Source organism: Chelonoidis abingdonii, chromosome 9, assembly GCF_003597395.2.
Source record: "Chelonoidis abingdonii isolate Lonesome George chromosome 9, CheloAbing_2.0, whole genome shotgun sequence".
In the NCBI taxonomy this organism is placed as follows: Eukaryota; Metazoa; Chordata; order Testudines; family Testudinidae; genus Chelonoidis; species Chelonoidis abingdonii.
This window is the reverse complement of record NC_133777.1, coordinates 46,736,868-46,754,558: the sequence shown is the minus strand read 5'-3', so window position 1 is coordinate 46,754,558 and position 17,691 is coordinate 46,736,868. Positions and strand designations below refer to the sequence as shown.

At 44.2% G+C, this 17,691-nt stretch overlaps 1 protein-coding gene across 3 annotated transcripts in view; it reads right to left on the bottom strand.

Annotated features, from left to right (window-relative positions):
- Positions 1 to 17,691, bottom strand: part of CLK3 (CDC like kinase 3) — a 32,230-nt gene that overhangs the window by 4,162 nt on the left and 10,377 nt on the right. For 2 of the 3 annotated variants that reach the window (XM_032799831.2, XM_032799832.2), the window contains exons 3-9: positions 6,590 to 6,803; positions 4,290 to 4,383; positions 3,959 to 4,025; positions 2,074 to 2,190; positions 1,327 to 1,493; positions 648 to 742; positions 191 to 320 (exon numbers count right to left, since the gene is read on the bottom strand). In XM_032799831.2, the coding sequence (XP_032655722.1) occupies positions 191 to 320; positions 648 to 742; positions 1,327 to 1,493; positions 2,074 to 2,190; positions 3,959 to 4,025; positions 4,290 to 4,383; positions 6,590 to 6,803 (884 nt within the window). The remainder of the gene's footprint in view (positions 1 to 190; positions 321 to 647; positions 743 to 1,326; positions 1,494 to 2,073; positions 2,191 to 3,958; positions 4,026 to 4,289; positions 4,384 to 6,589; positions 6,804 to 17,691) is intronic. The other variant, XM_075069506.1, reaches the window with a different exon arrangement.

Sequence of the window (17,691 nt, the reverse complement as noted above, 5' to 3'; positions counted from 1 at the left end):
GAGACCCATCACAGCAGCAGGTTTAACTTTTTGTCTAAATATGCCAGTGCAGATTGTCCCCTTTTTCCACTCCAGAATCAGATTTTCCAGTCAGTTCATTCTTGCAAAGCCCAATTCTTACCCTAATGTACCCTACAGCCCACTCCCCAGAAACCCATCAGTAGAGACAGAAGCATAACACTCCACTCACCCAGAATCACCTCTGGCGGGCGGTAATGCCGAGTAGCAACAATAGTAGTGTGATGCTCATGGTCAAAGGTGGCGCTTCCAAAGTCAGCCACACGGATGTTCGTGTTCCTAATAGATTTCTCCTCACAGCTCTGCCACACAAGGAACAGCGATAAGGCACCTGGATATCCGTATCAGCAGTAAAAAGGGCCACAAAGTAGAGAAACATCGCACTCGTATAGGGCCGCCCATCAGAGAACTCAACGCTCTTTAACCTAGGTAGCCAAGTACTCTTCGTTTTACAGACTGGAAAGGCCAGGAATAGAATGCAGGCCTCCTGACTTCGTCTCCCGTGTCCCAGCCACTGGAGATGATGGGCCCTCATGCTCAACCAGAGAATGGGAAAAAGGAAAAACTTTTTCTTGCAGAAAGGGGCCAGGCATTCAATCACTTCACCCTCTCGCTCAGACACAACCTACCTTGGTCTCATTGTACATGGTGTCGAAATCGGAATTCACAAAGAGGATGTTTTCAGGTTTGAGGTCAGTGTGAGTCAGCTGGTTGTCATGTAAAACTGCGGAGAGGAGTGAGGAGAGAAAAGTTTAAGAATCGAGCACTGGACCCTCCGTACAGCTATGTCTGTTACATCAGCCCCCTGCAAACACATGCTCCCTTGCCCCAAGGAACCGTACTTTGAACCAGAGTGCAAAGTGCTGCACCATGACCCATGTCAACTGTGTATCAAACAGCTTCATTAAGCTACACAGAATTCTCTTATTTGTAGTCAAGTTCCTCACTATATGTCATCACATTTTAACTGTTAAATATACATTTCAGTCATCGTATCACATCCACCACATACAGGCAGTAAGTCTCATCTGCGTGAAGCTCACAAAGTTTAGTTTCCCATCTTTCAGGAGGAAACTGAGGTGAATCTAGAAGCCATGTCCTCAATCCACCTCCCTTCACTGTTCTCAAAAAACATCGGAATCGCTCACCTGATTTTAAACTCTTCAGACTGTGAAAAGTGAGACTAGCCAAAATGTTCAGACATAATTAACATGCATGTAAAAACAAACGGGAAGAAAACACTAGCTGGCGAGTAGAACTCACCTCATTGCTGCAGACAACCGTGGCAAAGGAATCTGGGTAACTTACATCTCAAGGCATGGCAGAGCTGGTATGCCATGTGCCGGATCTGGGGGAGAGGATATGGCTGAAAGTTATTCTCCTTCAGGAATTCAAAAGTGTTCTTGCCCAGAAGCTCAAAGGCGATGCACATGTGGCCATGGAAGTTGAACCAATCGGACATCAGGACACACAAACTGGAAAGAATGGATAATAAGGATGTTATTGGCCACACAACACTCTTCCAAGGAAGTAGTATTCCCATCCCTCCCTCTCTCCAAGTGACTAGCACACAGACACTCAGTTTGCAGACACAGCACAGCCATGCTTCTCTCTAAGCAACCTGGGATTCACCTGCTCAATCATCCAGAGATGCCAAGGACATAGATATCCTAGTGTAGGCTGCAAAATTCTTACACTGAAAGGGGGGTGGAAGGGCAAATGTTTCACTATAAAGAACTGTGTTTAGTTAATATGGAAGCACAAATTAACCCAACTCCCAGATATTTAAATGGTCGATAATTACATATTCAGGGACCTGGGAATAAAAGTCACAATTCAGACTGAAAAAAGCCCTTCTATAGTCCCAATTCCAGAGGGTGGATGAGGGAGAAGACGACACCATTTTCTAGGTAGACGGAAAAGGCAGGTATTAAGTTTCCATGCTCTTATCTCCGGTTCTCCCCCATGCTACCTTGCTCCAACCACTCTCCTCTGTGAGTAGATACATTGACAACACTAAGCAGCAGCAACGTCTACGCAAGAGATCAAACTTACTATTTGTTGTCCTTGTCTCGCTCTCTAATTTTCTTTAGGACATTAATTTCCAGTCTGGCTGCTTCCCGGTACTTTCCCACATTTCTAATAATTTTCAGTGCCACCTGGGATTTACCTCTGCAGAGGGGAAGATGACACATGAATGGGTCAGACGTGGAGTGGCCCAGACCACCTCAACAAAGAATTGTCCCTAGACAAAAAATTCCCAGTTTCTGAGATTCTTACCCAATTTCTTTTTGGATGGGGAATGAGAAAATGTCTCTACGATAAATCCCGGGGTGTGGTAGGAGACATCGGTCATTTTTCATCCCCTCCCCAAATCGGTTCTCAGGGCCATGCAGTGGGAGCAAACCACAGCTGCCCATCACTGTATTAGTAAGTTATACCCTGTAATTGACTGCAGCATGAAACTGGGAAATGCAGCTTGGGAAAAGCCAGGCTCAAGGAGAATCCATCACCCTCGCTTCATCTGCATATTCTTCCACCCGAGGCAACTAAAACCACTTTGTGGGAATGGTCCCCAGTCACCCTCCCAAGGCTCGCTGGGAGCTAATACACTTATCCAAGTGACACCTTACTCTGCACGTACTATAGGAGTGGGGAGCCCCTCATATATCCACAGGATAGGAGAAGTGGAAATAATCCACAATGCACTGCTGGCCACACCCCTTTGCTTTCCTCATCCTCCTCACTGGCCTCTGAGGGATTATCTCCGGTGCACCTCCAAAGGACTTAAGGACTGGGATTTCCCTACTCCATATTTTACAGTGCACAAGAGAAGGACTCCACCCCTGCAGACTTCACGAAGGGGAAGAATGCTTCCTCCCAAAGTCTTGTGTTCTTTTCAGCCCCAGTTATGACTAAGCTCTCTGGGGCAAGGACTGTCTTTTCTGGTGGGTTTGTATAGCCCCTAGTTCAATGGGGTCCTGGGCAAAGACAATACAAACTAACAACATTTCCCCCTACCTCCCAAAAATTAAGGTGCTGTTCAGGTAACAGGCATGCAGTGCCCTGAGTGTATACTACACTTCCAGCACATTAGAGACTCAGGAAAATGAGAGTTAAGCTTGCACCTTTTGCAATACATCACACTCTCTCACAAATTACCACCACTGTCTTAACTCTGCCCCTGTAGACATAAAAGCCAAAGTTCATACTTTGGGGGAAGGGGGCAATCAAGCACTGCCCATTTCACTAAATGGTCATCAGAAAGTATACATCAAGTGACTGTAATTCTGCAGTAGTTACTAGGCTGTAACAAGCCTCCCCTGCAGGCATATAAACACATCTTGTTTCCATTGGTCAAGCCAAGCCCTACAACACATGTAAGTTCAGAGATGTATCTAAGTGTAACACCAGGCAGTCATATTAATAGCACAAACACCGACAGAAAGGGGATGATATCCCTTTGGCAAATCTGGGATGGGTATATAACGGAGCGGAGAGCAAGGCCAGCAAAATAACAGCTTGTGGGGAATTTGATGATCTGCCCATTCTTTTGTCTATTAGCAAAAGACGCTGAGTGGAATCCCAGCTGAGGCAAACTAATGTTGAATAATCGCTTCTAACAGAACTGCAGCGCCACAGAATACGATGGCCTCATGTTGTAATCAATAAGGTCACTTAAGCACATCTCTTCTTTCCCCTCTCACTTTGCTAGTGACTTTTTTGGAAGGGACAGGAAGAGCTCAGTGGCACCTAGACTAAACAGGTCATGGGCTCAGCGCCAGATGCTGAGTGTGGAAGAGCTAGGGATTGTGTATCAGCATCTAAGAGGAAACTGAAGACCATCTGAAGAGGACAGGACAAATCGACCCCACCTCATCAATGTCTGAACTGACTGGTATATGATAGGCAAGTCACTTGGAGACCAAGGATAGCATACCTGGCATGGTCCACACACTCCACAACTTTGCCAAAAGTGCCTTCACCTAGGCTGCCGACAATCTCATCTAGGAGAGAAAACAAGAGCCGATGTGAGCTTCGAGAACCAGACGGTCATGAGGTCCTGCAATTTCACAGCATTCACATCTCAAAAAGGTATCTCCCTGCTACACTCTTTAAAACAGAAGTGTCTATTGTCTGCTTCAGGCAATTACTGGTCAGCCCATTTATAAGCAATAAACACTAGAGACCCCTCCAGTACAATAAGAGAGATCTTGTCTAACATGGGGATAGAAAGTAGAGAGGTAAAGTTTTACGAAAGGTGGCTGTACATCGCTCTTGGAGCCAATCGCCGATTCTGCACACCAGGTGACCTTCCTTGTCATCTTCCACGCTCCTGCTGCGTTTACTGCTCTGTTGGCTTCTCTGCACACACCGCCCCCCGAAACGCCATCCGACCAATCGCACACAGCGGGCAGTTCCGATTGGCAGATTGAGTTGTCATTCAAAGGTGGAGACGACGATGCGTCGGTGGTTGGATTTTCCAGATCCCCGCATTTCATAAGGCACACAGCATATATAACGATAGGGATATTGCAAGGGACACGTCAAGACACAAACTAACTTCAAAACAGAAAAGTAAAAAACAGCTACAGGTATGTAAAGAACTGTCTCATTAGCTACAGTGTCTGATGCAGCTGCCTCTTAGCGGAAAGTGCCACCCTCTTCTCTGGAAGGGAGCAGCAGCTGGGATGCTCCAGTCACTGGGTTCGTACAAGCATTCCCCCCATGTTTTGCCACAGAGGAGCAAATTCCTCTATGTGAATAGAGGACACTGCCAGCGGCGCAAGAAGAGCGAATGCTTTGCCAGTCACGTCACTTTCTCCAGTGGCAAGTGTGCCGATGGGTAGAGTACATAAGTCGGGTTGGTCAGGCTGTCCAGTAGAAGCCAGATTAGCAGTTCCCCCTTTGTGGAGTCTGTCCCGCTCTCCTTTGTATGTTTATTAATAAACATCTCCATCTATCCCAGGAACTTGTCCCACCCTTGACCCAATACGACTCAGCCCTTCCCATCCTGATGGAACCAATAACAGAATTGATCCTACATCTGCAAGCCGGACTGGACCCAGAGGGCCAGTGTCATCGTCCTTCCTTGGAACAGATTTAAAGCTTGAAAGAATTCTAGGAGCAGGAGAGTTAAGTCCCTGGAGAGCCTTATACCTCATAGCTCCTGGTCTGCTAAAGGTAAGAGGTCACAATCAAGCCCATCGCTACTAGCTTCTACTGGAAAACCAGCCAAACATTCCTGGAGGTTCGTTCCCACCAGCAGAAACACCCCCCACTAAAGCCAACAACTCTTCTGTCCAATGACTGAACTTTTCTATTTAGTCCCTCTAAAAAAAGAAGTGTAAAATTAGTCACATTCTATCTAGTGAGAGATATGGTAACAGAGCTCTACACTTCCATGTCTGAACTCCCTAATATGTACTCCGCCATACTCCTTCCCCCAACAAGTCAAGAAGAATGAACTACAGACAAAGTTTAAGAGATCGTCTGAAATGGAGAAGAGCTTCGGAGAGTACTTGACATAGCTGCTGTGAGACTTCACAACACAAAGAGTAGAAATCACAACAACTGAAACCTGCACAGTACCACCACACACACACAGTTGTTATTGGAGCATTTCAATTGTTTAACCTTGGCATTAAAATTCAAATAAAATTGGCTGGAAAAAGAGGAACGTGATGGGCCATTAAGCGTTCCAAACCATGCAAGTATCCAGTATAACCACAGGGGTTAGGAATCAATCACTTTGTTTAAACTACAGAAAAGCAACAAACTTGAGAACTGTGAATAGTAGTAACGGGTCCTTACTAGGGTATGACAGAGGCGGTAAAGTTAAGACATTTGGATGAGCATCTCACAACACTTCCAAGTCACTCCATTGTCCCGGGATAACCTCCTCTCCCCACTTTGCCACAAGTTGATTGTTAATCATCACTAATTAGGAGAGGGAGGTTGTCATTCATTCCAGTCAGAGAGAGAACAGTGACATTCTCAAATAAAACTTCAGTTCAAGGAAACTAGTGACAACAGGGCACCTCTCCCGAGTATTGTGGGAAAGTGGTTGAAAACAGTTCTGAAGAATGGGTTTGACGCAGCTGCTTTGTCCTAAGGGGTACGAGATTCTGCCACAACAGACATATCTACACTGGAGTATCTTACGCTGTCACAATGTAGCAGTATCAACTCAGGCAGAAGTTTCAATATGCAGCAGAGTGGAATCTTCAAGTGAAGAAAAGAGGAGACACAACCATAGTGGATCTGCAACAGTGCAGGCCTGCATCCAGGAGTTCCCCTTCTAAGTGTGCAGATAAGCATTGCAGCTGGCTTCACTGCACTCCCCCCACCCACTCCCTGCCTTGGTAAGCCAGGCTTTATTTCCAGATGCTAGGAATGGTCTGTCAAAATTAACAACGATTAATGCTTCCAGTTTAAAGACACAGTGAAGTGAAACAATCAAGAACAAAACAGAAGAGGGATTAGAGGTACTCACCCAGTGTATTCAGAGCTACAGAAGGTAAAGAAGTTAAAACCTGAACAATCCTGAACTCATCTGGATGCTACTCACCGATGAGGCACTGCTACAAGACCTGGTCTTGCGTTTCCGGCAGCGATGCTGGTGCTTCCTTGTTCGGTGGTGCTCTCTGTCCCGTGATCTCCGGCAGTGGTGTGAGCGGGTAGAGTAATAATCCTCTCCGAAAGAAGGGCTTCGGTCTTCAAACCTGTAGTTATCGCTCTCCCGTCTGTCTCTATACCTCCTTTGGTAAGGCATCCTCTCGTGGCTGCATTACAAATAAGAACCCACTTATAAACCTGAGAAGGCAGAGCATACTGCACAAACAACGGAGCGCTGCTGCATGCAAAGGCAGCCTGACTATGCGTGCTCTTGTGCCCTCTGCAGGATAGTGAGGAACAATACTAGCAGTTCTGAACTGAACCCTGATCTGGGAGTTTGCACCGTATCACAGGACTTTTGGCCAAGTATTTCAAAAGGAAGGGATGTTAGAAACCATGTGGTATTCTCTCCTTTATGGGAAAGAAGGCTTAAGGTGCAAATTTAGATCTGGGAAGGACTAGATTCTTTGTGCCTTATCACCACAATCTGAGAGTACTTTCCTCACAACTCCTCCATTCCCCTATGCAGTAGGGAAGTTTTTTTGTTTTGTTTTTTTTTAAACAGATAGGGAATTAAGGCCCAGAGAGACTAAGTGATTTGCCCAGGCAGACAGAGAATTCCAAGGTAGCACAATAGGAACTTACCCCACTATTGCATTAACAACCACATCATCCTTCCTCTCATTGATAGCCGTAAAGACTAGAGTCCTCCATTTAATTACACAGCAGGTGCTGCCTGCTCAACACAAGCATGTTACTTGCACATCTTGACCAGAAAGGATTACCTCTGTGGGCCAAAAGGACTGTTCAGTCTCTATAAGTCAGTCCCCGGTTTCTGACAGGGTGAATTAAATATATATCAATTTTTTTTTTTATTTAAATCAAATTTTTGAGATAAAATCCTTTTGGAGGAAAAAAAATGTATCTAAAGATAGTTTTAATTAAGATACATTATAACTCAAAAGATATCATCATGAAATAGGGAAAATAAATTCTAATATATTCATGCAATCTTTAAGAAAAGTTTTGCAAATGAGTTCCAATAGTTCATGGATTAGGGACCCAATTTTATGGGGTTCCAGGGGCTTCTGTACAGATTATTTAGGTTAATCTTTCTATCTACCCAATGGGACTCAGTGCTCAGTCTAGAACAGGGGCGGGCAAACTTTTTGGCCTGAGGGCCACATCAGGTTTCAGAAATTGTATGGAGGCTGGTTAGGGGAGGCTGTGCCTCCCAAACAGTCAGGCATGGCCTGCCCCCCCCGCTTCTGACCCCCCCCCCCGAAGCGCAATAAGGGCATCGGGGCTGCGAGCTTCTGAGAAGCAAACAGCAGCTGCAGAGTCCCCTACTGGTGCTCTGTGCTGCACAAACTTAGCACCGCCAGCCACAGTGCTTCAGGCAGCGTCAATCCCAGGGGGAATTGGATCTCTCTAGGCAAAGTTTGGGGTGGTTTCAGGGGGCCGGGGGGTCAGAGGATTGGTGGGGAACAGGGGATCTGGACAAGGAATTTGTCTGGAGATAACTTGAGTACCGGGAAGGCAGGGAGGAGGCCAGAGGGACGAGTTGGAACAAAAGGGGAACTGGGCGCCAGTTTGAGCAGGGTTGATGGGGCCAGGACGTCTCTGGGGGGGGGGGTGGGGTTGGGGGGACGGCGGCCTCCATACAATTTCTGAAAAATCTACCATGCAGGCCCTCAGCCAAAAAGTTTGCCCGCCCCTTCTAGAAGGGAACCTGATCAGAGCAGCTTAGTTCGCAGTTTCAAACTATGGATTTGTGTCTCCAGAGAAACATGCTTGTTAACAGCAAAAATGTTCCTTAAATAAATAAATACAAGCATGAGGTTTGAGAAATAACAGAAGGTAAGTCAACCCTATTGTCCCTCTGCAAGGCCTTTTGTGTACCAGAATTGATCCCTTATCTCTCTCTAAAGAGAAAGTTTCAAAAAGAGTTCAGTGAATAGAACAGGGTTAGGAACCTATGGCCACGCTGCGCCGAAAGCAGCGTGCGAGCTGATTTTCAGTGGCACTCACACTGCCCGGGTCCTGGCCACCAGTCCGGGGGGCTCTGCATTTTAATTAATTTTAAATGAAGCTTCTTAAACATTTTAAAACCTTTTACTTCCTTCATACAACAATAGTTTTAGTTAGTATATATTATAGACTTTATAGAAAGAGGACCTTCTAAAAACGTTAGGCAATGTATTACTGGCACCTCAAAACCTTAAATTAGAGTGAATAAATGAAGACTCGGCACACCACTTCTGAAAGGTTGCCGACCCCTGGAATAGAAAGATTGTTGGGGGCGGAACTAGATCTGGACAAGGAAGAAGTCTGGAGATAAATGTGAGAAGGGAGGGACAGGCAGTAGAAACAAAAGTGAAACTGTTTGAGCAGCATATTCCAGAAGTCTTGAGGTCTTTCTGAGTGTAGCCTTCAATTGATTTGAGATCTACCATACCATTCTCTCACTAGAAGGGAAAACCTATAATGGGGGGCAGAAGGCCATAAAAGAGACCCAGTTTGGGGATATTTAATGAAGTTCCTCTACCTGTGGGTAAGCAGGCATGCGTTACAAAATGCAAACAGTGCAACAAAGGAATGCAAGCCTGGTTGCCCGAAAGAAACAACATCATGAGAAATGTTCCTTCTCAGGAGGGAAGCTGCGTTGAAGATGATGAAAGGAACATGTCTGAACATGCAGGATCTTCAAGTTGGTAAACTTTTTATCTTAAGAACTGCCTGTCTTCCTTCTGGACTATTCTTGAATTCACATTTTGAGCAAAAAAAACATAGTTGTTACTCTATGGTACTGGCATTTTATATGCAGTTTGTGATAAAAAATAATAGCTGAAATAGGCAGATCTTCCTTTTACAATTTCACCTTTAAAGTAGTACTGTGTCAGTGAATGCAATGAGTAATACCAAATGAGCAGTATGGTAATAATAATTAAATAACTGCATTGACTTATTTTGTTTAGAGAGAATCCATCCTCAACATACAGGATTCTGAAGACTATCCACCTTCAAGATCACCATCATTTTCTATAGTTTCAGAGTTATCTGCCAATGATAGTGTTTCAGTCACATCATGTATGTCACATAGCCACAGTATATCACCTGTAGCAAAAAGAAAAAAAATCTCCATCATCCAGAAACAACCATAGATAAGTTTGTGATAAGAACCAGCAGATTACAAACGATGAGGTAATTGATGAAAAAATTGCCTGGTTGTTTATGCAACAAACTCTCCTTTCCGTATGACTGAGAACCCACACGCGTGCGACACTACACATGCCATACACGTCTAGACGCGCGCCACACCCGGACCCCTGCCTCATCCACCCTCCCACTCCCTGTCCCCTGACAGCCCCCAGAACCCCTGCCCTGACTGTCCCCTGCCCCCCACATCCACACACCCCCTTCCCGACTGCCCCTCCAGGACCTCTGCTCCCATTCAACCCCCCTGTTCCCTGCCTTCTGGCTGTCCTGACCCCTGTCCACACCCCTGCCCCCTACTCCGAACTCCCCTGCCCTCTATCTAACTCTCCCTTACCGCGCTGCCTGGAGCACTGGTGACTGGTGGTGCTACAGCTGCACCGCCCAGCTGAAGCCAGCCACGTCACCGCACTGCACAGAGCATCAGGTCAGGTCAGGCTTTGCAGCTGCGCTGCCCCAGGAACTCGCAGACCCGGCACCCAAAGCATTGCACTGGTGGCAGAGCGAGCTGAGGCTGCAGGGAAGGTGGAACAGCAGGGGAGGGAACGGGGGCAAGCCTCCCAAGCCAGGAGCTCAGGGGCCAGGTAGGAGGGTCCCGCGGGCCATAGTTTGCCCATCTCTGGTCTAAAAGATACCATCAGAGATGCTTAGTTTTGCAGTTCTCAAACTGTGGATTTGTCTCTCCAGAGATAACATGCTTGTTAACAGCAAAAAGGTTTTTAAATAAATAAATAAATAGACAGAGAGGTGACAAATAGCAGACCTCAACCCTATTGTTCCTCTGAAAATTTGTGTACACAAAGTTAATCCCTTACCTCTCTCTAAAAGTGGAAAGTTTCAAAAAGTTCAATGAATAGAAGATTGTTAGGGGCGGAATAGATCTGGACAAGGAGAAGTCTGGAGAGAAATGTGAGAAGGGAGGGACAGCCAGTAGAAACAGAAGTGAAACTGTTTGAGCAGCATATTCCAGAAGTCTTGAGGTCTTTTTGAGTGTAGCCTTCATTGATTTGAGATCTCCCATACCATTCTCTCATTAGAATGGAAAATCTATAATGGCAGCAGGCTGTAAGAGAGACCCAGTTTGGGAATAAGAACCATTCAAGAAATACATGTTTGCTGATGATGTTTTAAAGAAATCACACCAGTGAACTGGTGGAAGTCATTTAAGCTCTTGGATTCAGAGACAGTTGAAGTGATAATCTCACTTTTAACAGCAGTAGCTTCTTCTACCGGTGTAGAAATAATATTTTCTTCCTTTGAACTAATTCATTCCAAATTGAGAAATCGTTTGCAACCTGAAAAAGCAGGAAAGCTTGTTTTTCTTTTCCAGATTATGAACGAACAGGAAAATGAAGGTGGAGACGACTGAGTTAGCAGCAGAAGCCAATATTTTAAGTTTCTCATTTTGACCCAGTCAATTTCATTATTTTTTAAAATATTTCATTTAACTATTTTAGTTAAACAATTTTAACAAAAACAAACCTGATTTTTAAAAACTTGAATGTTTAAATTCAAAAATTCATATGCTGGCTTTGTTAAAATATTATATGTTTGCTGTTAAAGAAAAAATTCCAGAATACATAACATTGTTGTTTTAGTTAAATAAAACTATTTAAATGTCTGTCTGGTGATGTTCTCCTCCTAATACAACATGTCAAGAAAATCCTCCAAATATTAATGATTAACGTGTTGAATTGGAGATAGTTCACCTCCGAATGACCTCATAAATATCTGCTACAATTACCTTTGGTAAATGAAATAATCAAACAATCATTCATTTTCTGATATAGCTGTAAAACTAATCTGAAAAGTATTCTAAATAAATCACTTAAATGTATAGTGTGTACCTTCTAAATATGAAACCTACATCTCTCTCTGAGTTGTGAGGAATATGTATTAAGGTTATAACAACCAACAAGAATGCACTTTTACGTAGAAATCCATGATTATTTAAATCACTAACCAGGAAGACTCGATTTAATGATTTACATCAAATCCACCCTGGTCTCTGATGACAAAATAACTGGCTCTGTGGATGAGGGGAAAGCAGTGGATGTGTTATTCCTTGACTTTAGCAAAGCGTTTGATACGGTCTCCCACAGTATTTCTTGCTGGCAAGTTAAAGTAGTATAGGCCAGATGAATGGACTATAAGGTGGACAGAAAGCTGGCTAGATCATCAGGCTCAATGAGTAGTGATCAATGGCTCCGTGTCTAGCTGGCAGCCAGTATCAAGTGGAGTGTCTCAAGGGTCGATCCTGGGGCCAGTTTTGTTCAATATCTTCTTCATTAATGATCTGGAGGATGGCATGGTCAGCAAGTTGGCAAATGACGCTAAACTGGGAGGAGTGGTAGATACGCTGGAGGGTAGGGATAGGATAACAGAGGGACCTAGACAAACCAGAGGATTGGGCCAAAAGAAACCTGATGAGTTTCAACAAGGACAACGGCAGAACAATTCCATGCACTGCTACAGACTGGGGACCAAATGGCTAAGCAGCAGTTCTGCAGAAAAGACCTAGGGGTTACAGTGGACGAGAAGCTGGATATGAGTCAACAGTGTGCCCTTGTTGCCGTGAAGGCTAATGGTATTTTGGGCTGTATAAGTAGGAGCATTGCCAGCAGATCAAGGGATGTGATCATTCCCCTCTATTCAACATTGGTGAGGCCTCATCTGGAGTACTGTGTCCAGTTTTGGGCCCCATACTACAAGAATGATTTGGAAAAATTGGAAAGAGTCCAGCAGAGGGCAACAAAAATGATTAGGGGACTGGAGCACATGACTTATGAGGACAGGCTGAGGGAACTGGGATTGTTTAGTCTGCAAAGAGAAGAATGAGGGGGGATTTGATAGCTGCTTTTAACTACCTGAAAGGGGGTTCCAAAGAGGATGGATCTAGACTGTTCTCAGTGGTAGCAGATGACAAGTTGGTCTCAAGTTGCAGTGGGGGAGGTTTAGGTTGGATATTAGGAAAAACTTTTTCACTAGGAGGATGGTGAAGCACTGGAATGGGTTACCTAGGGAGGTGGTAGAATCTCCTTCCTTAGAGGTTTTTAAGGTCAGGCTTGACAAGCCCTGGCTGGGATGATTTAATTGGGGATTGGTCCTGCTTTGAGCAGGGGGTTGGACTAGATGATCTCCAGAGATCCCTCCTAACCCTAATATTCTATGACTGGTCAATAACACCAAAGTTATACCTAAAGAAGAGCTGTGTGGCTCAAAAGCTTCTCTCTCTTACCAACAGAAGTTGCTCTACAAGAAAGATTACCTCACGCACCTTGCCTCTCTAGTCTGGGACTGACCAGCTATCACATTGCATAAAGTTATACAATGTTTAGAGTAAAGTTTAGACCAACAGAGTAACACAAGCAGATTTTTATGCTAAGTGCCAAAGGATGCTAGACCTTCCACCTTTATCAGCTACAAACTTCTCTTCCACAATTATTTATAAATTGAAGCCTGAACTTCAGTACCAAGTGCTTCCGTTTTTAAATAGCACAATAATATAATGTTACTACTTTAAAAAGGGGGGGGGGGCAAGGGGGAAGAGTTCCATAAATCTGGTCGAGCGTCTCCTGACAGACCAGACTGCTGTGATCCAAACAGTGAATCCCACTGTGACCTGGGGCCAGAACAGATTAAGGAACTTGCAGGCTAATTGACCCAGACTCAACCTTTAGAAACATATTGATAGATAATGTTTGTGTTTGTGTGTGTGTGTTTACTAGGGCTGTCAATTAATCACAGTTAACTCTCACGATTAACAAAAAAAATTAATCCCTGTTAATCACACTGAAACAATAGAATATCAACTGAAATTTATTATTTTTGGATGTTTTTCTACATTTTCAAATATATTGATTTCTATTATAATAGAATACAAAGCTTACAGTACTCACTTTATATTGCTTTTGATTACAAATATTTACACTGTACAAATGATAAACAAAGGAAATAGTATTTTTTAATTCACCAGTGTAATCTCTTTATTGTGAAAGCGTAACTTACAAATGTAGATTTTTTTTTGTTACATAACAGCATTCAAAAACAAAATGTAAAACTGTAGAGCCTACAAGTCCACTCAGTCCTACTTCTTGTTCAGCCAACTGCTAAGGCAAACAAGTTTGTTTACATTTACGGGACATACTGCTGACTGCTTCTTATTTACAATGTCACATGAAAGTGAGATCAGGCATTCACATGGCACTTTTGTAGCCAGTGCTGCAAGGTATTTACATGCCAGATATGCTAAATGTTCAAATGCCCCTTTATGCTTCCATGCTGATGATGCTCATTAAAAAAACAATGCATTACATTTGTTTCTGAACTCCTTGGGGGAGAACTGTAAGTCTTCTGTCCATTTTACCCGCATTCTGCAATATATTTAATGTTATAGCAGTCTCTGATGATGATCCAGCACACATTTTAAAACCACTTTCACAGCAGATTTGACAAAACGCAAATAAGGTACCAATGTGAGATTTCCAAGGACAGCTACAGCACTCGACCCAAGGTTTAAGAATCTGAAGTGCCTTCCAAAAATCTGAGAAGGATGAGGTGGGGAGTATGCTTCCAGATGTCTTAAAAGAGCAACACTCTGATGCGGAAACTACAGAACCCAAACCACAAAAAAAGAATATCAACCTTCTGCTGGTGGCATCTGACTCAGATGATGAAAATGAACTTGCGTTGGTCCGCAAGGCTTTGGATCATTATCGAGCAGAACTCATCATCAGCATAGACACGTCTTCTGAAATGGTAGTTGAAGCATGAAGGGACATATGAATCTTTAACACATGTGGCATGTAAATATCTTGCAATGCTGGCTACAACAATTCCATGCGAACCCTTGTTCTCACTTTCAGGCAATACTGTAAACAAGAAGCAGGCAGCACTATCTCTGCAAATTGCAACCAAAGTTGTTTGTCTGAGCGATTGGCTGAAGTAGGACTGAGTGGACTTGTAGGTCTAAAGTTTTACATTGTTTTATTTTTGAATGCAGTTATTTTTTGTACAAAATTCTACATTTGTAAGTTGCAACTTTCATTATAAAGTATCAGAGGGGTAGCCATGTTAGTCTGGATCTGTAAAAAGCAACAAAGAGTCCATTGGCACCTTACAGACTAACAGATGTATTGGAGCATAAGCTTTCTTAGGTGCGTCTGACAAATTAGAGTATTCACCCATGAAAGTTTATGCTCCAATACATCTGTTAGTCTATAAGGTGCTACAGGACTCTCTGTTGCTTTTTTCATTAAAAAGATTGCTCTACAGTACACCTCTACCCAGATATAACACTGTCCTTGGGAACCAAAAAATTGTACCGCATTATAGGTGAAACCGCGTTATATCGAACTTGCTTTGATCCACCGGAGTGCACAGCCCCGCCCCCCCAGAGCGCTGCTTTACCGCATTATATCCGAATTCATGTTATATCGGGTCACGTTATATTGGGGTAGAGGTGTACTTGCATTAGATGAATTGCAATGTACTATTTTGTTTTTTTACAGTGCAAATATTTGTAATAAAAAATAAATATAAAGTGAGCACTATACACTTTGTATTGTGTTGTAACTGAAATGAATATATTTGAAAATGTAGAAAACATCCAAAAATATTTAAATGGTATTCTATTATTAACAGCACGATTAATTGCAATTAATTTTTTAATCGCTAGTGTATACATATATGCTGTTAGAATGTAATCAAACAGTTCCTGTCTATCACTGGATTCTCTTAATTTAGAGATAAAACAGTTACCTACCTTTCACAACTGTTGTTCTTTGGGATGTGTTACTCAAGTCCACTCCAAGTAGGTGTGCGCACGCTGCACGCACAGTCATCGGACGGTTTTTCCCTTAGTAGTACCCGTCGGGTCAGCTGTGGAGCCCCCTGGAGTGGCACCTTTATGGTGGTGTATATAAGTCCCTGCCGACCCGCTGCCTCTTCAGTTCCTTCTTGCCAGATACTCCTGGGTGGGTCTTGCCATGGACATGAGAGCACATCTCAAAGAACAACAGTGACAAAAGGTTTTTTCTTCTTCAAATGATTGTTCATGTCAATTCCAAGTAGGTGACTCCCAAGCAGTCCCCCCAAAGGAGGAGTCAGAGTTCACTGAATTGCAGACTGAAACACTGCTCTACCAAATGCAGCATCGTCTCTAGCCTGCAGAGTGATGGCTTAGTGCGACAAAGGTGTGAACCAATGACCACGTCACCACCCTGCAGATGTCCTGAATGGGGACCTTGAGCCAGAAACGCTGCACAGAAAGCTTGCGCTCTCATGGAGTGCGTCATCAATGGTGGAGCCGGAATCTTTGCCAAGTGATGAATCACGGCCTGTATCAGGACGTGACCCAAGAAAGGATTCTTCAGGATGAGACAGGAAGAGCTTTCATCCTCTCGGTAATGGACATGAATAGCTGCATCGACCTTCTAAACGGCTTTGTCCACTCAATGTAAAAAGCTAGCATGCATCTAACATCCAAGGAATGGATTGTGAGTTCCCTATTAGCATGTGGCTTGTGGCAGAATACGAGCAGAACAATGTCCTGATTTGCATAAAATTACAAGACTACCTTTGTGAGGAAAGCCAGGTATGGTTGTAACTGCACCTTGTCCTTATAAAAACACAGTATAAGGGGTCTTAGATGTCAGAGCTTTGAGCTTAGACTCTCGTCTGGTCGATGTTATAGCCACTAGGAACGAGCAAATTGCCAGGGGCTCGAAGGGAAGGCCCATCAGCCTAAAGAGCACCAAACTGAGAGTCCTTTGGGGAGGGGGGGGGGGGAATCAGTTGCCACACTTGAATGTACAGTCTGTCTAGACCCTTGAGAAAATGGCCTACGCTAGAGTTAGGAAACACCGAATGGCCCATTGATCCGGGGTGGAAAGCTGAAATTGCAGCCAGGTGAACCTTTATTGACGATACTGCCAACCCATGCTGTTTTAACTGGCATAAACAGTCCAGGATGAAGGGACTTGAGGTCTGCAGTGGAGGAGTGCCCTTCTGAAGTGACCAAATTGTAAACCTCTTCCAGTTAGCCAGGTACGTGGCAAGAGCGGAAGGCTTTCTACTGCCGAGGAGAACCTCCCTAACCAAGTCTGAGCATGCAAGCTCAGAGTTAGAGGTGTGTCCACAGACAGGTCCAGCAGCATGGTGAACCAGTGTTGATGTGACCACGCTGGAGCTATCAAGATTAACAATGTTTTGTCCTTTCGGACTTTGAGAAGGACTTTGTGGATGAGAAGGAATGGCGGATATGCATACAGCAGGCACCCTTTCAGGGAAAGGAGGAAGGCATCTGCGAGGAAGCCTTGGCAATGATTCAGGAAGGAGAAGAACTGCTGACACTTCCTGTTGTGTCGTGTCGCAGACAAGCCTACCTGGGGAGAGCCCAATCTCTGGAAAATACTGATAGGAACAGTTAGGCAAAGAAACCACTCGTGGCCATGAAAGGATCTGTGGAGGCGGTCGACCAGTTCATTCTGCAAACCTGGAAGGTACAATGCCTCCAATTGTACTGATTGGGTGATGCAAAATTCCCCACAACTTGATGGCTTTCTGTGGGAGCGGAGCAAGCACCACCCTGTTTGTTTATATAAAACATGGCTGTGGTGTTGTCTGTTGAAACTGACACACATCTGCCCTGAAGATGGATTTGAAATGTCTGGCAAGCAAGGTGCACTGCACACAGCTCCTTGATGTTGATGTGCAGGAAAAGTTCTGCCTGGGACCATAGACCTTGAGTCCTGAGGTCGCCTAAGTGTACTCTCCATCCCATCACCGACGCATCTGACGCTAGTGACAGCGTCATTTGAGTTTTGGAGAAGGGTATTC